We start from the raw sequence: 24,981 nt of genomic DNA, 5'->3' as shown, positions 1-24,981 counted from the left end.
CACCTTCTGAATGGCACACATACACAATCCATGTCTCAATTGTCCCAAGGCTTAAAGCTCCTACTTTAACCTGTCTCCTCCCGTTTTCTTCCATCCTAGTATTTTTTCCAGCATTTATTAATTGAAGCAACTCTCCAGGGTTGGGTTTGCAGAGCATCTTAAGAGTTTTTGGGAAACACTCGATAGAAAGTCTGCATCTCGATTTGCTTAGTTTGTAGGGCCAGCTAGAGGGATGACAAGGCATTACGCCTCGCTCAAAGTTAATTTGGGATACCACTACGCCTCGATGGGGCTCGCTGGTTCGCGCAAAACGGAGGGGGAGGAACACATTTCATGTTGTGCTGTAGTGAAGGTCTATACAGCTGAATGCTGAAATTATTCCACTGGGATGGATAGTAAGCTGGAAGAGAGGCTGTGATGGGAGAGGGGGGGGGGGGGGAGGGGTACTGGGATTGAGCCCTTCTATTCCTCTGTCCTTCCCATATCAGCCTCTCTTCCAGCTTACTATCCACCCCAGTGGAATAATTTCAGCATTCAGCTGTATAGACCTTCACCACAGCACAACATGAAATGTACAAATAGAAGCTTTTTGTACTTGTAGACCCCAGACATTGATTCACTCAAGTGAGAGCTGTGAAACTGATGGAGTGTAGAGATGGCAGTTGTCTCACTCTGTCATAACACACATCTTCTAGAACCGTGTGTGAGTTTGTGCATGCATAATATGGCAAGTGTTATGGGTGTGTGTGTGCATGGGCGTGTTTGTGTGCTTAGATATATGGTGTAGGGTGTATGCTTTGACTGTGTGCCTGGCCTGCGTGAGAGTTCCTGCTGGTGTGTGTTGTGTCATGTTACTCCTGTCTCTGTCCCTGTCCTTGTCCCTGATCCAGTTCCCTGTGCATTGATCCTGTCCATGACAGGTGAGGACAGGGAGGAGAGGTGAGGAGGGTGTGTCGGTGTCGGTGTCCATCTGATTCACCCAGCGTTCTCAGCCTGGCCGATGCCGCTACAGTTGCTTTGATAACAGATAGCCTTCTGGGTTCTGAGTATTACTTTAGTGGTCTATTAGTTTCATGCAGGGAGGAGGACACAGAGTGCTCAGAGGGATCTCCAGTTTCACTCTGACGCTATAGTAAAGGGATACCCAAGCTGAAGCTGAGAGGCCATTGTGTGTGTGTGTGTGTGTGTGTGTGTGTGTGTGTGTGTGTGTGTGTGTGTGTGTGTGTGTGTGTGTGTGTGTGTGTGTGTGTGTGTGTGTGTGTGTGTGTGTGTGTGTGTGTGTGTGTGTGTGTGTGTGTGTGTGTGTGTGTGTGTGGATGCTAATTTGTGTGGTTTTGAGAGTGTCAAACAGAGTGCTTGTGTGAACTTTGCTGAATATAAATCCCCATACTGCTTTGTTTTATACTTTAATGAGATGTTAGTAGTATCGTTGATAGTCACAGCTTCGGTATGACAGAGACCGTTATTTTCCCTTTTGACATACATTATCTAAACCCCAGGCGCTCCTCTCCTCCTCTCCTCTCCTTTCTGACTCTCCTCCTCTCCTCTCTGACTCTCCTCCTCTCCTCTCTGACTCTCCTCTCCTCCTCTACTCTCCTCCTCTCCTCTCTGACTCCTCTTCTCAACTCTCCTCCTCTCCTCTCTGACTCTCCTCCTCTCTTCATCCTCTCATCCTCTCCTCCTCTCCTCTCTGACTCTCCTCTCCTCCTCGACTCTCCTCCTCGCCTCCTGTCTCTCTGACTCTCCTCTCCTCCTCTCTGACTCTCCTCCTCTCCTCCTCTACTCTCCTCTCTGACTCTTCCTCTCCTTCTCTCCTCTCTGACTCTCAGCTCATTTCATCCTTGACCAGCCAAGAATGACATAACATTTTGACTTTGCGGTTTCTTCCTGTATCTCTGTACTGTGGCTGTGCATTCCTGATGACAACCATGCACTATGACGTGACCAACCAGACACACACACACACACACACACACACACACACACACACACACACACACACACACACACACACACACACACACACACACACACACACACACACACACACACACACACACACACACACACACAGGGAAACCCGCTGTTTACCATTACAGAACTCCACGCATCATTTCATGCCAGAGACAGAAACATATTTATTCTCAGCCAGGCTCCCGAGATAAGACTGCTGCTTCTGCTGCCTGCTGCGTTCATGGAATACCAGTCACCACGGTTACTCTCACATCCTACTCAGTTCACATTTTGTCAGGCCATACACTATGTGAGGTAGCAATATTCAGTGTTGTCTCATCTTCTACATGGTATGTGTGGAGGCAGTTTTACAACACCTTTCTTGAACTGACCGCATCGACTTCTCACTCTTCTACTTGTTCTCGAGGAGCAGCTGCAAGGGGACTTTTACCCCATCTGGCCCTAGCTTCCTTCCCCTGTCCCTTAAAATGTGCCCTCTCATAAGTTAGTCCTGCAGGGAGAGAGGGGAAGGGAGGATGGATAGAGGGGGGTGGAAGGGGAGGCCCAGCCCAGCTCAGAGATGGCTTTCAAGGATGTGGGTGTTTGTTGGTAATCATTTTAGTCAATGGGGGGGTTGAAGGTGCCTTTCTCCCTCTCTCTCTCTCTCCCTTCGCTTCGCTTCTCTCTCTCTCTCTTTCTATTTCTCTCTCTTTCTCTCTCTCTTTCTCTCTCTCTCTCTCTCTCTCTCTCAGTAGCACGTGCGTTGATGAATTGCTACTGCCAGTGAATGAATTGCCCTGCGGTCGCCGGTTGCTCTCACACCTCACCACTGATCATTATACACACACACACCTCGCCATTGATCATTATAAACACACACACACACCCACACACACCTCGCCATTGATCATTATAAACACACACACACACACACACACACACCCCCATGGTCGGCTCACATACTTCACTACTGATCATTGCATTAAATTGGCACTGGGAGGTGGGAGGAAGCGCATCCAAACGCAAAGGCCCCTGGGAAATCAGCCTGCCAACAATCACCTTGACCTGGAAGGACAGGGACACACACATCTATACTGTATACACAAACACACAGACACACACACTTATAATGTACACACAGTGCCAGCTGGACACTTACAGTAAAAACAAAAATCTTCCCTGCCCCAGGCGCTCTCACTGACCTCTCGTCTGTATTGTTGGTTAACGGAGAGCCAGGCTAACCACAGACACTTGCTCTCCCTCTGTCCTGTATGTTTACACTTCTCCCTGCACCAGGCCCTTTCACTGACAGGTTAGCTGTATTCCAGAGTAGGGTTGAATATTTCCTCAGTATTTTTACAAATATTCCATCCTGAGAATAAATCACTTTTCTCCCAGGTAACCCAGTATTTCCCGCCAAAAACCGGACGTTTCATTCAAAAGCATTATAGAGCATATTCTAATAATGGGATTTGATTAGAGCTTTGATTAAATAAATTCAAGCCTGATGCAACCTGAGCCTGATTAAATAAATATTATGAGCCCTACATTAAAGTCGTTTAATGAGCCCAAGCCCAAAAGAGGCCAAATGATTGTGCCGTTTCCAATACATAGTCTATATGATATATAGTGTAGGCTACTGCACATTACGCACACCAGAAAAACATAAAGCCCATAGATATAGGCCCTGCTATGCTCTCTTGGGTAAATAAAGTAAACTAGCTAGGCTAATCGTTTTGACTGTGAACTGTATTACTGTACTGTGTTGTATTATACTGAACTAGAATTACACACATCGTTCAAGCCATGATAAAGCAGGGAGAGAACATGTGATTCTGGTGCAGCACATGCGGCCTACAAAGTTACAAGTATACAGAGGCCAACGAATTTGATTTGAATTTTTCCTGATATTTCCCCTCATGTTATTAGCATACCTCCTCTTTCTCTCTCTTTTCTCTCTCGCTTTATTCCTTCCTCGCTTTCAACCGTTAAATGAAATACGTTTCGTTGTCCTTATCTTCATCCTTCTAAGGGCGTGCTTGAATAATATAGGACTAGAATGAGATGCAGAAGGCTTTCACTTCTCTTCACGATGATGGAATGGTTCAGCTTGAGTCCCTCTTCGAATAGTCTATTGGTATAATAAATGCAACAACAAAAAAATGTTGTCCAGCAAGCTATTCTAGTCTAGCTTTTCCTGCATGGGACTCCAAGAGCTAAGGAGACTTTTTTTTTTTTTTTTTACTGAGGCCAGCGGTGCAAGAGACAAAGGCTATAAGTTAGAAGCTTGTTATGCATGACACATCATTCATTAGCTAAATATAAGGCTAATACTGCATTGAATGTATTACCTGAAAGAGGTGGGCTAGGACATCTATATATAGGGCTAGATATCAATCTAGAACCGGATCGTCTATGTTGGCTGCATTTTGAATGGAATTGATGGACAGAGAGAAGCTCCTGCACTGTTTTAAAGCGACGCTATGTGAGTGTTTTAAAACTCTGTGGCTGCTCTTAAAAAAAGGATCATCTTTACAATAAAAAAAAGAAGGTGACCCCCGAAAGCCAGATGGAGCTGGGTAAATTAGACTGTAGCATAGGCTCTGCGGCAACAAATGTAGGTCTACCTATCACAGTAAAAGAGTTACCATGAGGAGATGGGCTGTCGGTCCCCACCATGAGCCTTGACGGTTCATCATGCAGTGACCAGAGAGAAGAACGTAGAGAATCCAGATTTAGACATAGATTTAAACAGTTCCATTTCATGCTGTTCATGTACATTATTTATTATAATTTAACGGTTTCTCGCAGATAATTATCCCGGGAAAAGGAAATGGTTTTGGCCGGTACATCTTAGCAAGTCACTGGTAACCGGGTTCCTACCATTCAACCCTATTCCAGACCATCTCAATTCCTCTCCCCTGTCTCTAGGTTACCAGGGCCAGCCAGTCTGACAGGGCCAGGTTGTGAATGAAGCCAGACTGACCTCTATCCTCTAACCTCTCCCCCTGTACTGTACTGTAGGTTACCAGAGGGCCAGTCTGACGGGGGCCCGGTGGTGAGTGCAAGCAGACTGCGGACCCTGGAGGAACAATTGATCAGAGCTAAGGAACAGATCAACTCCTACCGCAGCCTGCCTGGAGACGGTATGACACACACATACACACGAACGCACACACACACACACACACACATACACACAAACTTGGGATGCACACACACACACACACACACACACACACACACACATACACACACACAAACTTGGGATGCACACACACACACACACACACACACCTTGGAAATTAGGGCAGGAGGCAGTGAGGAGGAGTATTCCCAGGCAGGATTCCCTGTCCACTCCTCTTTCCTCGGATTTCAGCCGGAAATCTTCCATCCTTGTCCTTCACAGTAACATGAGCCACACATGCAGCTCTTTTCTGGGTCAGCTGCTTTCATTGGCCTGCGACAAACCTTTGTGTCATTTGAAACATTATGTAGACATGATCAAACCACCCGCGGGCCGGATTGGACACCCCTGCTTTAAAGTCGAGTTTAGGCTACTATGCCCGTCGATACGTTAGCAGGGCTACTCTGTCTCTGTACTCTGGCCCTGTCCTTGTAGGAGAAGCATGCACTTAATGACCTCTGTGACATGTATTATGTCTGTGGCACTATTCCCATGAAGAGTAGGGGGAAGCGGGCCCTAGGCCTAGACACTGATCTAAGGACAGTTTGCGCTTGACCTTTTAAGGCTGGATGGGCGACTGGCCCTTTGTAGGCCCGCGGACCATTCACTTTAAAACTTCATTTCTGTAAAACTGGAGGTGGGTATACAGACCCACAAGCCACTGCAGCCCTTCATGATGTTTTTTGGGGGAACTCAGTCATGATCTCAACTTAATGTTGAGAGTTAGAATAGTAGAATACACAAGGTACAATTTATACATGTGGTTGTGCATCAGCAGTCACCCAATTAGCCCATGTCAGCAATTTGTTTTTTAGATTGTTGTTAGTCTAGCGGGCAGCTATCTAATCTTGTAGTGAACATTGTCTAATTACCGACCTTGGTGGGGCCCATTGATCATCAGTTATCAAATTAATAACTGCGAACATTTGCCTCCACCCCATGGAAAAATGTGTAGAATTGTAGGTAATGAACTTTAAAACTTTCATCTTTACTCTTGGCTGTCACAAGGGGGGCCGCTAAAATGTTTTGCTCGCGAGAGGGGGGGGGGGGGGTATGTGGGTACGTAGACACAGGAGCCACTTTTGCTGTATTCTGCATGTTAGCGGTTAAGTGCCTTGCTCAAGGGATCAGCTGTCTATGTGTGATGTGATGTCCTGTGTTCTTAGCTGATCCAGGATCTGTGTCTAAGGGCAACCATTATATGGTGCTAGAGAAAATCTCAGCTGTCTATGTGTGATGTTATCGTATATATGTGTTCTCCCAAAACGCATATGATTGAATGACGGATGGGAGATGACCTTTTTCCCTTCCTGTGTTTTTCTTATATCCAGGGCCAGGTAGGAACCAGGAAGAGCTGCGGAGGAAGATAGAGAACGGAGTGAAGGAGATCTGGTACTTTGTCCGCAGTGAGGTCAAGAAGCTGGGTCACATGGAGCAGGGGGACCTGCAGAAACACATCGACACACTGCTGCAGGAGCTGGGACACCAGCAGAGGTAACACACACACACTCTCGTCTCACACACACACACACACACTTTGCTGCAGGACCTGGGGCACCTGTAGAGGTCACGCTCACACACGCTCTCGTCTCATGCTCTCATGCACACACACACAAAGACACTTATACACACATATACACACACACACACACAGACAGACACAAACACAGACAGACATACTTTTCTACGGGACCTGGGCACCAGCAGAGGTCACATAAATGTACTTACACACACCCTGAAAAGTTGTAAAATGCCCAGAAAAGGAACCTCTTCTATCAGCACCCGATTTTGGAAAAGGGACTCAAGCCCTTGGCTCCTATAAGGAGATGAATGTCTCACTCGGTTCGGGGCAACTTTTTCAAGGTCGCGTCGGTTGTTGTCGATCGAAAGATGGAAAGTGTCTTCTCTTCTATCACACACAGACACACACGTTTCCACCAGAACACACGTGGCTAACATGTTACATAATTCACCACGGGAGCCTTGCAACGCTACGACCCAGCTGGGACCTCTAACCCTGTGTTAATGTGCGCGCGTGCGCGCCTGTGTGTTGACCCCAGGTCCATCATGACTGACCTGCACTACCTGAGCCAGGCTGACGGAGCAGGAGACTGGAGAGAGAAGGAGGCCAAGGACCTGTCTGACCTGGTACAGAACAGGATCACATACCTCCAGGTACCGTAATGTCCACCACACAGCTCAACACCTCGTACATGTATGGACACCCGCCGGAGATGAGGATGGGGCTTTTACCACACACCAGGGACTGGTTACAATCCACGTAGGGATATTCCACACGTCACTTAATCGTCTGCATAGACTTTATCTGATCATTTTATACAAATCAAAATCTGTTCAGCTTTTATTAGGGCAATTTTCTGTCACGGTAATGCTGGTCTGTACTGTGTGTGTGGGCTGAGCAGGTCTGTATGGAGAGGCAGGTAGAGCTCCCCACTGCCAGTGTACTGTATAACAGGATTAAGACAGCCAAGGATGTGATTGTCTACCATCTCCGCTGTTAGTTGGGCTTATATCTGCAGGGACAGCAAGAGGCTTCTCTCCCTCCTCTTGACACGTGTGCAATGGTGTTGTTGGTGCCAGGCCTCACGACACAGTGTCATTCAACAGGGGAACCATAGAGAACCTTCAAAGTTCCCTGCTGTACGTCTCGTAAAGAAGTTGAGCTAACTAGGTTATGCAACTTTGTTCTGTTTGTGAGAGTGACAAGAACCCAAACTGTGTCCGTTTACTAATATATTACAGAAAATGGCCATTCGTGCGTGTAAGTGTGCGTGCGTGCATGGGTGTGTGTGCGAGTGCATATGAAAAGAATATTGTCACATACTGCATTGAACACGAGGGGAGACAGAGCTGGTTTCAAGCGCAGGGCGCAGCAGGTGTTTATTAGTAAAGGAGGAGGCAGGTAGCTGGGTCCAGGGGCCGGCAGAAGGTCATACACAGGAGGTCCAAAAAGGCAACAGTACAGGCAGGGAAAAGGCTAGTAACGTCATCCGGGAGATCAGGCAATAGGTTGATAACAGGAAATCCAATAGGCTAAAGTACAGGCAGGGAACAGGCGTCGTTAGTGAGGCAGGCAAAAACTATCATACACAGGAGGAGAGACGGACGGGAAAAAACAGAGTTTCGAATAGAAGTGTGTCACAAAACAAACAATAGCTCACAATGATGGGGTGCACAGAACTGAACTAAATAGTGTGGGAGGAGGACATGCAGGTGTGTGAACAGGTGATCAGAGTTCAGGTGATTGGGATCTGGAGAGTGAGCTGCATTCAGGGGATCTATGTGTTTTTTGAGTGTGAGCTGGAAGCTGGAAGCAGATGTTACACCTGATAGATGCGGTGAAATGTGTTGTTTTACAGGGTCAGCCATAGTAGCACGACTCCCCTAGAACAAATTAGGGTTAAGTGTCTTGCTCAAGGGTACATTGACAGATCTTTCACCTTGTCGGCTTGGGTATTCCGAACCAGAGACCTTTCGGTTACTGGCCCAACGTGTGTGTGTATAGGCTAGGTAATAATAAGGAATGGTGAGAGCAGGGTAGAGGTTGTTAATTAGTCATATTGAGTCCCTGTGTGCTATTAACGTTAGCTAGCTAGTGATTAACTTGATGAAGTGTGTGTGTGTGTGTGTGTGTGTGTGTGTGTGTGTGTGTGTGTGTGTGAGTGTGCGTGCGTGCGTGCGTGCGTGCGTGCGTGCGTGCGTGTGTGTGGGCTAGTCTGATAACATAGTGGCTGTGTGATGGAGGAGCATTAGTATTGCCTGTCTCTCTGGCCCTGCCTCCGCTTTCCATCACCAGTCACACAGTCAATGGAGGTAGACTATCCCTTTGCTGCTTATACACACACACACACACACACACACAAATATAATTGCAGCCACACACATTCACATGCATATACACACACTACACTCTCTCACTCTCTGTCTCTCTCCCCATGCTCGCCAGTCCCCACCATACATCTCCCGTCAACTGCCATTGCCTGACGGTTGACCTTCCCATAATCTACCCCCCTCGAGTCTCTCACACACACACACACACACACACACACACACACACACACACACACACACACACACACACACACACACACACACACACACACACACACACACACACAAGCTCCTACAGTCTCAGAGCTGCAGTCATAGATCTTTGTTAACATGTTCTCAACCTGATTCTCAGGATCGGGATAGGAGTTAACAAAGGGAATGGTCACGGTAATGGATGTTGCCTACAGACCCTCCCTGACTCCACTCCAGCAGAGCAGACAGACACCTAGTTTTGAAGTATGAAGTAGAACGCCAGTCAAAGCCTTCTGGGCCCACTAGGGCGTGTCTGTCTGTCTGTCTCTGTATTCCTAGTACAGAAAGGATAGTACGTCTGCATTTTGATAAGGTAAAGAGAACGTAAGCAGAAGAACCTGCACACTGAAATACACTTTTGGCTCTCAAATGCGTGACAATGCGTCGACTCGCTGGTCTTCACCATAACATTTACTAACCAGGCACCTCAGGCCTCACTGTGTTGTAACAATCCCACCTCCTGTCCCTTCCCCTCCCTTCTCCTCTCCAGAACCCCCAGGACTGCTCCAAGGCCAGGAAGCTGGTGTGTAACATCAACAAGGGCTGTGGCTACGGCTGCCAGCTGCACCACGTGGTCTACTGCTTCATGATCGCCTACGGCACCCAGCGTACCCTCATCCTGGAGTCCCAGAACTGGCGCTACGCCACGGGAGGCTGGGAGACCGTCTTCCTCCCGGTCAGTCAGACGTGCACCGACCGCACCGGGGTCACCACCGGACACTGGTCAGGTGTGTTGACCCATGACGTGATCTCTGACCTCTGATATTGGGGTCGTGTCCATGACAACAGGCCAGACGCAGACTGAACACATTCTGCCCTCTGTCCTCAGTTGGGGTTCTGTCCATAGCAACAGACCTCACGCAGTGTGCAGGATACCATAAAAACAGAATCACGTTATACATCTATGCGTGGTACATGGAGAATGATGATGAGTATTGTGGAGCTCTGAATCTGCCCCGACACTATTTTACTCTCTTTCTTCTTCTCACATCAGAAGGGGCTACTACAGGTCTGGGAATGAGATGAAAAACAGAATACGATGAAAAACAGCCTTGGCTAGAGGTCAATAGAGAGAGAGTGTGTATGTGTATATATATATATATGTCCTCTCAACATGAGAGAGAGAGAGAGAGAGCGAGAGAGAGAGAGAGAGGCACCTTCAACTGTCACACTTTCAATTGTCACACTTCTTCTTCTTATTTTTTAACACAAAGCATCCAAGTATAGTGCCTGAGCAAGAGAATGGCAAACAAACATGAAAGAACTGACCTCAAAAACAGCAAAATGGTACCTTTTTCTCTTTGTTCAGAGGGCTTGTCTCCCTGTACCAGTGTTACTGCTGAAGTAGGTCCTCCAGTTGAGAGGACCGAGGAGAAAAGACAGACGCTAGAAGAACAAAGTTTTGAAGATAGGAAAGAGACAGAGAGAGAGACTGAAGGAGAGAACAGCGAAGGCAAGATTGAAGAGAATAGGAGGAAGGAGCGGAGAGAAAGGAGAAGAAAGAGGAAAAAGAGAGACTGGAGGAATAAAATGATCTGGAGAGATGAAAGGCTGGAGGAAACGAGAGATTGACTGGAGGGAGAGAAGGAGCGAACAAAGGGTAACATAGAATAGCATTATATACAGTAGGAAACGGTGCCATGTGGAAATCAACCGTAGGGACTCTAGCCTTGAACCTTGTGACTGGGCTGCGTAGAACGGAACAGTAAGTGGGTGACCGTCATCGACCCAGTTTGGTTTTATTAATACCGTTAAAGCATTATGTAGTTTACGGCATTGGTAAATGATTGGTTGTCTGAGACATTGATGTGCCCTTGTCAGGTCTGAGGCAGAGAGGAACAGAAGGACGGAGACAGACATCACTACCGTGGTGGATGGATTATAACCCTATCCCGCACTCAAAACACTCGCAGCAAGAATTACAGCAAACACAACACACCCTCTAACCCCCCCGTCCCCGTCCCCGTCCCCCGTCCCCTTAATTTCTTCAAGATGTAATTTAGATTTTAGGTCTTTCCTAATTAGCCTGAAAAGGGAGAGAGGGTTGAGAGAGAGATAATTTATTAGTGCAGCCAGAGAGAAACCCTCTAGTCTCACCGCTGAAATCTGACAGCAGGGTTATATAAGCCAGGCCAGGCAATTTCCTAAATACTTCTTTCGATGAGAAGAGAGAGAGAAAAAAATAGCCTTTTAATATTTAATGCAGCGCAAGATTTAAATTCTGGACACTGATGTGCACATGCAGTCTGTTTGTTTCTCTCTTAGCTGTATTTGTAGCTTCATGATTATTTGTATTTATTTGATATATTGCAAAATGGTGATTGGAGCTGTCTTTACTGGTTTTGTTTGGTGAAATATTCCAGTTCATTCAAATCTAAATCTCTTATTTTCATTGTGTGCTTTGTATTTTTTTTTATTGGGAGAGAGAGAATTCAAGGGATCTCTCTACCCCTTCTTCACTCTCTCTTCCTTTCCTCCGTGGGAATGTCCCATATGTTATAAGTCATTCGTTCATATTTTATTGACTTGATAAATGTTCATTAAAACTCTCCTTGAGGCACGTGACACTAATTGTTACTCTCTATCGGAGAATCAACAGCACTCCTATACCTCCCGAGAGGAAGGGTCAAGGAGTGCAATAGCCCTTTAACTAACCACTCACAGGCCACGAAATACCTTTTGTCTTGTGTTTTAATAATAAGAACTGTAGGACAGGGTGTCCTGGGGGGGATACATGCAGAACCAGCGAGAGAGAGAGAGGGAAGAGGAACTCTTCTCCCTGAGTTCTGCTGTTCAGACAGCTCCTCATGCACACCCTGATGCTTAGTGCATCTTCACTGCTACATGCATCAAACCCCGGTGCTGGAGGCTAGTGATCTGATCGTTGATATATCTCTCTGTCTGTATGTCAAAAGCACTCTATTGTTACCTTCTATCTCTCCCGCTCCGACTCGCTCTCTCTCTCTCTCGGTCTCTTGCCTTCTCCCTATCTGCCGTTCCGTCCACTCTTTTTATTAACCCCCGCTCCTCCCTCTCTCCCGCAGGCGAGGCGAACGACAAAGACGTCCAGGTGGTGGAGTTACCCATCGTGGACAGCCTGCACCCCCGCCCCCCCTACCTGCCCCTGGCCATTCCCGAGGACCTGGCCCAGCGCCTCCACCGGCTCCATGGTGACCCGTCCGTCTGGTGGGTGTCTCAGTTTGTCAAGTACCTGATCCGGCCCCAGGCCTGGCTGGAGAAGGAGATCCAGGATACCACCGCCAAACTGGGCTTTAGGCACCCCATCATAGGGTAGGTGGACACACTATGCATGCAAGCACACGTGTACTGTACGTGCGCGCGCACACACGCCTACACAGACACACACGTGCTTTTTCTTTTTGGCCCCTCTATCTATCCCTAATGGATACAAACACCCATGCACACACATTCCTTATCGCTATCCCCACTGAGAGATGTAATTGAAAAGTAAAAGCAGTTATTTTCCTTTTACGTTGTGGGAGGGAGGGAGGGAGGGAGGGAGGGAGGGAGGGAGGGAGGGAGGGAGGGAGGGAGGGAGGGAGGGAGTCCTGTGAAAGGCTGGGTTGTCTGTCTCTTTGTAGTGCATAGTGGGATTTTCTCTCCTCTAAAACCTTCTCAGGAACTACCACACTGTAGGTGTCGGCAACACGTGTGATTTATATACAGTACCAGTCAAAAGTTTGGACACACCTACTCCTTCAAGGTGTTTCTTTATTTTGTACTATTTTCTACATTGTAGAATAGTAGTGAAGACATCAAAACTATGAAATAGCACATATGGAATCATGTAGTAACCAAAAAGGTTTTAAACAAATCAAAATAGATTTTAGATTTTAGATTCTTCACAGTAGCCACGCTTTGCCTTGATGACTGCTTTGCACACTCTTGGCATTCTCTCAACCAGCTTCACCTGGAATGCTTTTCCAACGGTCTTGAAGGAGTTCCCACATATGCTGAGCACTTGTTGGCTGCTTTTCCTTCACTCTGCGGTCCAACTCATCCCAAACTATCTCAACTGGGTTGAGGTCAGTTGATTGAGGAGGCCAGGTCATCTGATTCAGCACTCCATCAATCTCCTGCTTGGTCAAATAGCCCTTACACAGCCTTGAGGTGTGCTTTGGGTCATTGTCTTATTGAAAAACAAATGATAGTCCTACTAAGTGCAAAGCAGATGGGATGGCGTATCGCTGCAGAATGCTGTGGTAGCCATGCTGGTAAAGTGTGCCTTGAATTCTAAATAAATCACAGACACTGTCACCAGCAAAGCACCATCACACCTCCTAGGAACTATAAATGCAGAGATCATCCGTCCACCTACTCTGCGTCTCACGAAGTCACAGCGCTTGGAACCAGAAATCTCAGATTTGGACTCATCAGACCAAAGGACAGATTTCCACCGGTCTATTGTGCATTGCTCGTGTTTCTTGGCTGAAGCAAGTTTCTTCTTCGTACTGGTGTCCTTTAGTAGTTGTTTCTTTGCAGCAATTCAACCATGAAGGCATGATTCACGCGGTCTCCTCTGAACAGTTGATGTTGAGATGTGTCTGTTACTTGAACTCTGTGAAGCATTTATTTGGGCTGCAATTTCTGAGACTGGTAACTCTAAGGAACATCCTCTGCAGCATAGGTAACTCTGGGTCTTCCTTTCCTGTGGCAGTCCTCATGAGAGCCAGTTTCATCATAGCGCTTGATGGTTTTTGCGACAGCACTTTTACGAAACTTTCAGTTCTTTACATTTTCCAGATTGACTGACCTTCATGTCTTAAGGTAATGATGGACTGTCATTTCTCTTTGCTTATTTGAGCTGTTCTTGCCATAATATGGACTTTGTCTTTTACCAAATAGGGCTATCTTCTGTACATCACCCCTACCTTGTCACAACACAGGTTTCATCAGACCAGAGAATAATGTTTCTCATGGTCTGAGAATCTTTGTGCCTTTTGGCAAACTCCAAGCAGGCTGTCATGTGCCTTTAACAGAGGCGTGGCTTCCGTCTGACAACTCTACCATAAAGGCCTGATTGGTGGAGTGCTGCAGAGATGGTTTTCCCATCTACACAGAGGAACTCTAGAGCTCTGTCAGAGTGACCATCAGGTTTCTGTTCACCTCCCTAATCAAGACCCCGATTGCTCGGTTTGGCCGGGCGGCCAGCTCTAGGAAGAGTCTTGGTGGTTGCAAACTTCTTCCATTTAAGAATGTTGGAGGCCACTGTGTTCTTGGGGACCTTCAATGCTGAAGACATTTTTTGGTACCCTTCCCCAGATCTGTGCCTCGTCCCAATCCGGTCTCAGAGCTCTACGGACAATTCCTTCGACCTAAAGGCTTGGTTTTTGCTCTGACATGCACTGTCAACTGTGGAACCTTAAATAGACAGGCGTGTGCCTTTTCAACTCATGTCCAATCAATTGAATTTACCACAGGTGGACTCCAAACAAGTTGTAAAAACATCTCAAGGATGATCAAAGGAAACAGGATGTGTCACGATCGTGTGGCGGATTGACGGACCAAAACGCAGCAGTTGGATAATAAGCCATCTTCTTTTATTTTAAAAGATGACGAAAAATAAACACGACACGAAACACTTTAACAAAACGAACAAAACAACAAACGACCGTGAAGCTAAATAACGTTGTGCACATACAGACACAGGCTACAAACGTTCTACATAGACAACGCTAGACACATGTATTCAACACAAACCCATATACTATACCCAACAACCCCTTTACCATAAAAAACACCCAAAACCAACAAAACACAAACATTCCCCATGTCACACCCTGACCTAACTAAAATAATAAAGAAAACAAAGAATACTAAGGCCAGGGCGTGACATAACCCCCCCCTTAAGGTGCGAACACCGGGCGCACCATTACACAGTCTAGGGGAGGGTCTGGGTGGGCTTCCATCCATGGTGGCGGCTCCGGCTCTGGTCGTGGTCCCCACGTCACCACAGTCCCTAACCGCCTCCTTAGCTTCCTCCAGATGACCCCCCTCCACATGAACCACACTGCATTAAGGGGCAGTTCCGGACTAAGGGGCAGTACCAGGGTAAGGGGCAGTACCAGGGTAAGGGGCAGTACCAGGGTAAGGGGCAGCACCAGGGTAAGGGGCAGCACCAGGGTAAGGGGCAGCACCAGGGTAAGGGGCAGCACCAGGGTAAGGGGCAGCACCAGGGTAAGGGGCAGCTCCGGACTGAGGAATGGCAGCTCCGGACTGAGGAATGGCAGCTCCGGACTGAGGAATGGCAGCTCCGGACTGAGGAATGGCAGCTCCGGACTGAGGAATGGCAGCTCCGGACTGAGGAATGGCAGCTCCGGACTGAGGAATGGCAGCTCCGGACTGAGGAATGGCAGCTCCGGACTGAGGGACTGCAGCTCCGGACTGAGGGACGGCCCATGGCTGGCTGACGGATCTGGCTGCTCATGGCTGGCTGACGGATCTGGCTGCTCATGGCTAGCTGACGGATCTGGCTGCTCATGGCTGGCTGACGGATCTGGCTGCTCATGGCTGGCTGACGGATCTGGCTGCTCATGGCTGGCTGACGGATCTGGCTGCTCATGGCTGGCTGACGGATCTGGCTGCTCATGGCTGGCTGACGGATCTGGCTGCTCATGGCTAGCTGACGGATCTGGCTGCTCATGGCTAGCTGACGGATCTGGCTGCTCATGGCTAGCTGACGGATCTGGCTGCTCATGGCTAGCTGACGGATCTGGCTGCTCATGGCTAGCTGACGGATCTGGCTGCTCATGGCTAGCTGACGGATCTGGCTGCTCATGGCTAGCTGACGGATCTGGCTGCTCATGGCTAGCTGACGGATCTGGCTGCTCATGGCTAGCTGACGGATCTGGCTGCTCATGGCTAGCTGACGGATCTGGCTGCTCATGGCTAGCTGACGGATCTGGCTGCTCATGGCTAGCTGACGGATCTGGCTGCTCATGGCTAGCTGACGGATCTGGCTGCTCATGGCTAGCTGACGGATCTGGCTGCTCATGGCTAGCTGACGGATCTGGCTGCTCATGGCTGGCTGACTGATCTGGCTGCTCATGGCTGGCTGACTGATCTGGCAGATCCTGTCTGGTTGGCGGCTCTGGCAGATCCTGTCTGGTTGGCGGCTCTGGCAGATCCTGTCTGGTTGGCGGCTCTGGCAGATCCTGTCTGGTTGGCGGCTCTGGCAGATCCTGTCTGACGGACGGCTCTAGCGGCTCCTGTCTGGCTGGCGGCTCTAGCGGCTCCTGTCTGGCTGGCGGCTCAGTAGGCTCATGGCAGACGGGCGGCTTTGCAGGCTCATGGCAGACGGGCGGCTTTGCAGGCTCATGGCAGACGGATGGCTCAGATGGCGCTGGGGAGACGGATGGCTCAGATGGCGCTGGGGAGACGGATGGCTCAGATGTCGCTGGGGAGACGGATGGCTCAGATGGCGCTTGGCAGACGGGCAGTTCAGTCATCGCTGTGCAGACGGCAGACTCCTGCCGGCTGAGGCGCACTGTAGGCCTGGTGCGTGGTGCCGGGACTGGTGGCACCGGGCTGGGGACACGCATCTCAGGGCTAGTGCGGGGAGCAGCAACAGGACGCACAGGACTCTGGGGACACACAGGAGGCTTGATGCGTGGTTTAGGCACTGGTGGTAAAGGGCAGGAGACACGCACCATATAGCTAGTGCGTGGAGGAGGCACTGGTGGTACTGGGTTGGGGCGGGGAGGTGGCGCCGGAAATACCGGACCGTGCAGGCGTACTGGCTCCCTTGAGCGCCGAGCCTGCCCAACCTTACCTGGTTGTATGCTCCCCGTCGCCTGACCAGTGCGGGGAGGTGGAATAACCCGCACCGGCCTATGTAGGCGAACCGGGGACACCATGCGTAAGGCTGGTGCCATGTACGCCGGCCCGAGGAGACGCACTGGTGACCAGATGCGTTGGGCCGGCTTCATGACATACGGCTCAACGCTCAGTCTAGCCCGGCCGATACGTGGAGCTGAAATGTACCGAACCGGGCTATGCACGCGTACAGGAGACACCGTGCGCTCTACTGCGTAACACGGTGTCTGCCCGTACTCTCGCTCTCCACGGTAAGTACAGGGAGTAGGCGCAGGTTTCCTACCTGACTTCGCCACACTCCCTTTAAGGCCCCCCCCAAGAAATTTTTGGGTTGTACTCACGGGTTTCCAGCCTTGTCTCCGTGCTGCCTCCTCATATCGCCTCCTCTCGGCTTTAGCTGCCTCCAGCTCTTCACGAGGAAGGCGATATTCTCCCGGTTGAGCCCACGGCCCCTTACCATCCAGTATCTCCTCCCATGTCCATGAATCCTGTGTAGGTAGGTCCTGTTGCCGCTTTCCATGCCGCTTGGTCCTATAATGGTGAGTAATTCTGTCACGATCGTGTGGCGGATTGACGGACCAAAACGCAGCAGTTGGATAATAAGCCATCTTCTTTTATTTTAAAAGATGACGAAAAATAAACACGACACGAAACACTTTAACAAAACGAACAAAACAACAAACGACCGTGAAGCTAAATAACGTTGTGCACATACAGACACAGGCTACAAACGTTCTACATAGACAACGCTAGACACATGTATTCAACACAAACCCATATACTATACCCAACAACCCCTTTACCATAAAAAACACCCAAAACCAACAAAACACAAACATTCCCCATGTCACACCCTGACCTAACTAAAATAATAAAGAAAACAAAGAATACTAAGGCCAGGGCGTGACAGGATGCACCTGAGCTCAATTTCGAGTCTCATAGCAAAGGGTCTGAATACTTATGTAAATACCTTTTTTTTGTTTTTAATACATTTCCACAAAAAAAAAAAAAAAAACGTTTTTTTGGTTCATCATTATGGGGTATTGTGTGTAGATTGCTGAGGAAATTGTTTTATTTAATCCTTTGTAGAATAAGGCTGTAACGTAACAAAATGTAGAAAAAGTTAAGGGGTCTGAATATGTTCCGAAGACACTGTACATATCTACCTCAATTACTTAGAACCCCTGCACATGTATATAGCCAAGTTATCATTGTGTATTTATATTTATTGTTTTAGTATTTATGTATTTATTCCTTGTTTTAGTATTATTTTAGTATTTTATTTTTCTCTCTGCATTGTAAGCAAGCATTTCACTTTTAGTCTACACCTGTTATTCACGAAGCATGTGACAAATACAATTTTATTTGATTTTAATTTGAGAGAGGGAGAGAGAGAGAGAGAGGAGAGAAATCGAAGGGGGAGAGCGTGCGAAGGGAGATGGCGAGAGAGAGAGAGAGAGAGGGGGTGAGAGCTGGAGAGAGGGAGCGAGCTAGACGCAGAGAGCTAAAGAGAATCAGAGGGAGAGTGCTGCGTGCTCCAGCCACTCTCCAAACAACCCGCTCTGCCATCCATCACTAGACAGCACCATGACCTTCACTCTAGGAGAGGAGCGCTCTGCTTCACACACACATAATCACTCACACACACACACACCTGTAGAGACATGCAGACAGACACACATACACACATTCTTAGACACGCGCACAGACAGACACACACCCCACACACTCCCCTAACTCCTCTCACCATCTTCCCTATATGTCCTGTCCTGTAGGGTCCATGTGAGACGGACAGACAAGGTGGGGACAGAGGCAGCCTTTCACCCTATAGAGGAGTACATGGTACATGTAGAGGACCACTTCCAACACCTAGCCAGGCGCATGCTGGTGGACAAGAAGAGAGTCTACTTGGCCACTGACGACCCCTCCCTACTACAGGAGGCCAAGGCTAAGTGCGTATGCCTGGCTGTGTGTGTGTACGTGTGTGTGTGTGTGTGTGTGTGTGTGTGTGTGTGTGTGTGTGTGTGTGTGTGTGTGTGTGTGTGTGTGTGTGTGTGTGTGTGTGTGTGTGTGTGTGTGTGTGTGTGTGTGTGTGTGTGTGTGTGTGTGTGTGTGTGTGTGTGTGTGTGTGTGTGAGACAGCCAAGCCATTTGCAGTCCATGTTAATCAGATGAGGTGTGGTTTTAGTTTCATAACATGCGTAATGAGTGTGTGTGTCTACGTGCCGCCGGCAGTGTGGGTGTGTGTGTCTGCAGGACTGCCTTGTGGTATTCTGGACCTGTTTGTGATGACGAGAAGCTGTATTTGATGTGTGCCCAAAGTACTGAGAATACAAAGAATGAATGCCGAATGCACGTTGACATCTGTACAATTCTTTAGCGCTCTGACTGCCTCTGTCTCTGTGTGTGTCTCAGGTACCCAGACTACGAGTTCATCAGTGATAACTCCATCTCGTGGTCTGCGGGGCTACATAACCGCTACACCGAGAACTCTCTGAGAGGAGTCATCCTAGATATTCACTTCCTGTCCCAGACCAACTTCCTGGTCTGCACCTTCTCCTCACAGGTGACCTTTCACCTCTTACCTTACCTACTCCTCTTCCTCCTCCTCCTCCTCCCCTTTCTCCTCCTTATTTTCCTCCTCAAAACTTTACTTTGGGAAGGCCCATACAATAGTAAGGCCTAAGTAATAAGCCATTGAGTGATACTGTACCATAACTACTGCCTTTTCCTGGTCAGGTCACAAGGTCATACCCATAATCACCACCATAGAACCATAGGTCCTATGTATCTCAGTTGGTAGAGCATGACTCTTGCAATGCCAGGATGGTGGGTTTGATTCCCGGGACCACCCGTACGTAAAATATATGCACGCATGACTGTAAGTCGCTTTGGATAAAATTGTCTGCTCAATGGAATGTATTATTATTAGCCTCAATTCGTCAGTGCATGGACTCTACTCAAACCGGTGCGCCTGGCACCTACTACCACACCCCGTTCAAAGGCACTTAAATCTTTTGTCTTGCCCATTCACCCGCTGAATGGCACACATGCACAATACATGTCTCAGGGCTTAAATATCCTTCTTTAACCCGTCTCCTCCCTTTTATCTACACTGATTGAAGTGGATTTAAGACTTCAATAAGGAATCATAGCTTTCACCTGGATTCACCTAGTCAGTCTATGTCATGGAAAGAGCAGGTGTTCCTAATGTTTTGTGCACTCAGTGTGTGTATATATACAGTACTGGTCAAAAGTTTGGACACCCCTACTCATTCCATTTTTTTTTATTTTTTTTTTACTATTTTCTACATTGTAGAATAATAGTGAAGACATCAAAACTATGAAATGACACATATGGAATCATGTAGTAACTAAAACATTGTTAAACAAATCAAAATATATTTTATATTTGCGTTTCTTCAAAGTAGCCACCCTTTGCCTTGATGACAGCTTTGCACACTCTTGGCATTCTCTCAACCAGCTTCATAAGGTAATCACCTGGAATGCATTTCAATTAACAGGTGTGCCTTGTTAAAAGTTCATTTGGAATTCCTTTCCTTCTTAATGCATTTGAGCCAATCAGTTGTGTTGTGAAAAGGTAGGGTTGGTATACAGAAGATAGCCCTATTTGGTAAAATAACAAGTCCATATTATGGAAAGAACAGCTCAAATAAGCAAAGAGAAACGACAATCCATCATTACTTTAAGACATGAAGGTCAGTCAATCCGGAAAACTTCTAGAACTATGGACGTTTCTTCAAGTGCAGTCACAAAAACCATCAAGCGCTATGATGAAACTGGCTCTAATGAGGACCGCCACAGGAAAGGAAGATCCAGAATTACCTCTGCTGCAGAGGATGAGTTAATTAGTTACCAACCTCAAAAATCGGCAATTAACTGCATCTCTGATTCTCATAGTAAAGCGTCTGAATACTTATGTAACTAACGTATTTCTAAACACCTGTTTTCTCTTTGTCATCATGGGGTATTGTGTGTAAATCAATGAGGGGGAAAAAGAATTTGATCCATTTTAGAATAAGTCTGTAACGTAACAAAATGTGGGAAAAGTAGAGGGGTCTGAATACTTTCCGAATGCACTGTATATTAGCCTCTGTGTTCCATTTGTCATACTGTCCTGTATATTGTGTTGTGTTCCTGCTCCAGGTGTGCCGTGTGGCCTATGAGATCATGCAGACCCTCCATCCTGACGCCTCATCTCACTTCCACTCCCTGGATGACATCTACTACTTCGGGGGCCAGAACGCCCACAACCAGCTAGCCGTGTACGCCCACCAGCCCCGGAGCTCCGACGACATCCCCCTAGAGCCCGGCGACCTGATCGGGGTGGCGGGGAACCACTGGGACGGCAACTCCAAGGGCATCAACCGCAAGACGGGCCGCACCGGCCTCTACCCGTCCTACAAGGTGAAAGAGAAGATCGAGACCGTAAAGTATCCTACGTACCCCGAGGCAGATAAGATGCTGAATCAGTAGAGATAGACTGAGATACAGACTGCTGCGCAGACAGACACTGCTAACTTATGAGAGAAAACGTGGACCTTTAGCCCGAGAGAGGGGACGAAGGGGAAAGCACTTTGAATGAGTGTGGGTCTTGGTCAGTTGAAGTGTGTGTGAGTATGAGTGTGTGTGTGTGTGCGCGTTTGTGAAATGCGGCATGCGGAGTATTTACAGGGTATCTGACTTACTCTTCACCAACCTGACCCTCCGGGACTAGGACCCTCCAGTGACTCCCTCCGTCAGGGGGGTAAATAAAAGACTACAATTCGCAAAGAAATGAAAGAAAAAACGAAAATAAGGAATAAACAAATGATAGCACTCCGGTGGAATGATGAAGGGATCGCCCAATCAGAGCTCTTTATTTAAATAATAGTTGAAATAACTGAGAAACCTCAGAATGATGACTGAAAAAAGAACTACAAAGAGAACTAATTGTGAACTGTAAGAGCCAACAAACAAACTCTTGACTTTCTCCTCTCCTCCTGTGCTGTTCTCTTCTCTTCTTGTGGACATTGGTTGTAGCCAATTGTTTTCTTCCCTCTTTTCTTCCTGCCCCTGCTTCCTCTCCTCCTTCCACTCCTTTCTTCACTCACTCCATTTCAACTTATGCCAACTCGTGCATTTTTTTTCTGGCCCACCCTCTATTCATTTTTCACCCGCCATATTGTGCTTTTGGATAAGTGATTTTAATGTTTTTAGTTGTTGTCGTTGGTGTGTGCGAGAGTGTGCGTGTGTGTGAGCGTTCAAGCATGTGTGCGGGGTGTGTGTGTGTGAGTCCAAATAAGGGTGCCTACTAAGGAAAATGGCTTCTGTACTTCTTCTCTCCGCGTGTCTCTGTTTTTGTTCGTGTCAAAGTGACGTCAGAGCCATAAGGACCCAGGCCTTGCCATGCAGATACTGCACATGCAGAATACTACATGCTGTACATAATAGAGAAAACTGTATATGCAGAATACCACATTCAGAATACTGTATATGCAGAATACTACATGTAGAATACTGTATATGCAGAATACCACATGTAGAATACTGTATATGCAGAATACCACATTCAGAATACTGTACATACAGAAAACGACATGCATAATAGAGAGCTGTATATGCAGAATACTATATATGCAGAATACTGTATATGCAGAATACTAGATGCAGAATACTGTACATACAGAATACTACATGCATAATAGAGAGCTGTATATGCAGAATACTGTATATGCAGAATACTATATATGCAGAATACTGTATATGCAGAATACTGTATATGCAGAATACTATATATGCAGAATACTGTATATGCAGAATACTGTATATGCAGAATACTATATATGCAGAATACTGTATATGCAGAATACTATATATGCAGAATACTGTATATGCAGAATACTATATATGCAGAAGGCTACATGCAGAAAACTGTACACTCCAGTCCAGACTCACTTAACTGTGTCTTACTCATTTTCTGTTGTCCATGTCCTTTTTAAAATGTTATTTTAATGTTTTTGAATTTGAAAGAAAAATGAAAATTGACAACTACACTATAAAAGATTACAAACAACGATTATTTACGTATGATGATGATGATAGAATTGATGAAGATGATGATTAACGACGAATATGATTATTGTCCACCATGAAGAAATGTTCATATTTTATGTTTCTGGGCATTGTCTTTGATAAAAGCAGATCAAATAAAGTGATCGGCTCAACTTGTTTGTGTTTCTGTGTCTGTTCCCACAGTCCACTCAAATGCTTTGTTGTTCAGAGTAGAGCAAGTGTACCTATTAAGCCCACCAAAATCTAAGTTTAGACATTTCTAACAGATACTGCCCTAATTTTTTGTAAGAAAAGTGGATATAAACTGAAAGATGAATCTCTCTCGTGAAATTTATTGACTTTACTTTCAACATGTTTTGATAAGACAAGTCCAGGTTGGGCTTAATGGTTACCGAGTGTACCCTTTAAGCCCATGGGTGTTCCACATAAGCCCCCCGCCTCTTAAATAATCAATTTGAATTCATTTCCAAATGTTCAAAACTTACAAATGGACATTTCTCATGTAAAATTAGATTTTTTTTTTTAAATTAGAAGTTTTTCAAATAAACTGATCATTACTATTCATCATGACAGTAGCACTCATAACAGGGGGTATCCACAGAGATCAATGTGGAGTTAGACTTTTGTTCTTGCCGCCCAGTACACACCTGATTCAACTAATCAACTAATCATAGACTTCAATCAAGACATGATTAGTTGAATCAGGTGTGTTATTGCTTGGTTAGAACACAAACCTGCACCCACACTGGCGCTCTCGATAATAAGCCATGCCACAAAGGCCATAACACAAACAACTTTCAATGATTTATCTGAAAGCTGATTCCCATTTGCTGTACTGCTATTGCTGTTGATTAGTTCTTGTCTTCCTGAAGCCAATCTGAGGACATATTCAAATCTCCCTCTCTAGTGTGTATTATAAAAGGTACAGGTGGTGGACCAAAAAACGGAATCACCTGGATGAAGGAAAGACAACAATATCACAATGCCCCCACCCAAAAGTGCATGAGTAGTCGCCCAATACTCATCTTCTTGTCCCTCGTTTGTTTGCATTTTTATGCACCACTTATAGGTTTTCTATCCCTGATATTCCTCAACCCTGGTCTTACAGTATTCTCTCTCAGCATCAACGACTGCCTGTCCACTCCAAACGTCTTGGAGAGAGTACAGAGGTTTCTAATCTTGGTTAAGGTACCGTGGCTAGATGCACAATATGCCTAGCTGTAGTTTTTATGTGTTTTAATCAACTTAAATCTGAACCAAAAAAAATCCTTTATTTTTACTATTTTCTACGTTGTAGAATAATAGTGACGACATCAAAACTCTGAAATAACACATATGGAATCATGTAGTAAGCCAAAAAAGTGTTAAACAAATCTAAATATATTTTAGATTATTCAAAGTAGCCACCCTTTGCCTTGATGACAGATTTGCACGCACTTGGCATTGACAGCCCCTGAGTCAATATGCACTAAGTATACCAAACATAAGGAACACCTTAATATTGAGTTTAAAGGTTTTAAATCAAAACTGTAACTAGGCCTCTCATGGTAAGCAACTCCAGTATACATTTACCCTTGTGTTTTACTTTATTTTACTTTATCATTTTTCTCACGGTGATCCAGGTTTACCTCTAGGATTTTGCCTGTACTTAGCTCTATTCCGTTTATTTTTATCATTAAAAAAAATCCCTAGTCCTTGTCAATGACAAGCATTCCCATAACATGATGCAGCCACCACTATGCTTGAACATATGAAAGAGTGGTACTCATTGATGTGTTGGATTTTTGCCAAATATAACGCTTTGTATTCATGGCATGAAGTTAATTT

At 46.6% G+C, this 24,981-nt stretch overlaps 1 protein-coding gene across 4 annotated transcripts in view; it reads left to right on the top strand.

Moving 5' to 3' along the window:
• Window positions 1-23,306, top strand: part of LOC129812064 (alpha-(1,6)-fucosyltransferase) — a 122,086-nt gene extending 98,780 nt beyond the window's left edge. For all 4 annotated transcript variants that reach the window (XM_055863996.1, XM_055863998.1, XM_055863997.1 and 1 more), the window contains 8 exons: window positions 4,978-5,099; window positions 6,472-6,634; window positions 7,201-7,315; window positions 9,735-9,972; window positions 12,289-12,535; window positions 18,856-19,032; window positions 19,495-19,645; window positions 21,247-23,306. In XM_055863996.1, coding sequence (XP_055719971.1) covers window positions 6,570-6,634; window positions 7,201-7,315; window positions 9,735-9,972; window positions 12,289-12,535; window positions 18,856-19,032; window positions 19,495-19,645; window positions 21,247-21,576 — 1,323 coding nt within the window. In that variant the 5' untranslated portion in view covers window positions 4,978-5,099; window positions 6,472-6,569 and the 3' untranslated portion in view covers window positions 21,577-23,306. The remainder of the gene's footprint in view (window positions 1-4,977; window positions 5,100-6,471; window positions 6,635-7,200; window positions 7,316-9,734; window positions 9,973-12,288; window positions 12,536-18,855; window positions 19,033-19,494; window positions 19,646-21,246) is intronic.
• Window positions 23,307-24,981: the final 1,675 nt, after the last annotated feature.

The sequence above is a fragment of the Salvelinus fontinalis genome, chromosome 15 (genome assembly GCF_029448725.1).
Source record: "Salvelinus fontinalis isolate EN_2023a chromosome 15, ASM2944872v1, whole genome shotgun sequence".
Classification (NCBI taxonomy): Eukaryota; Metazoa; Chordata; class Actinopteri; order Salmoniformes; family Salmonidae; genus Salvelinus; species Salvelinus fontinalis.
Note: the sequence above shows the minus strand (reverse complement) of the source record. Positions and strands in the feature narration are given on the sequence as shown.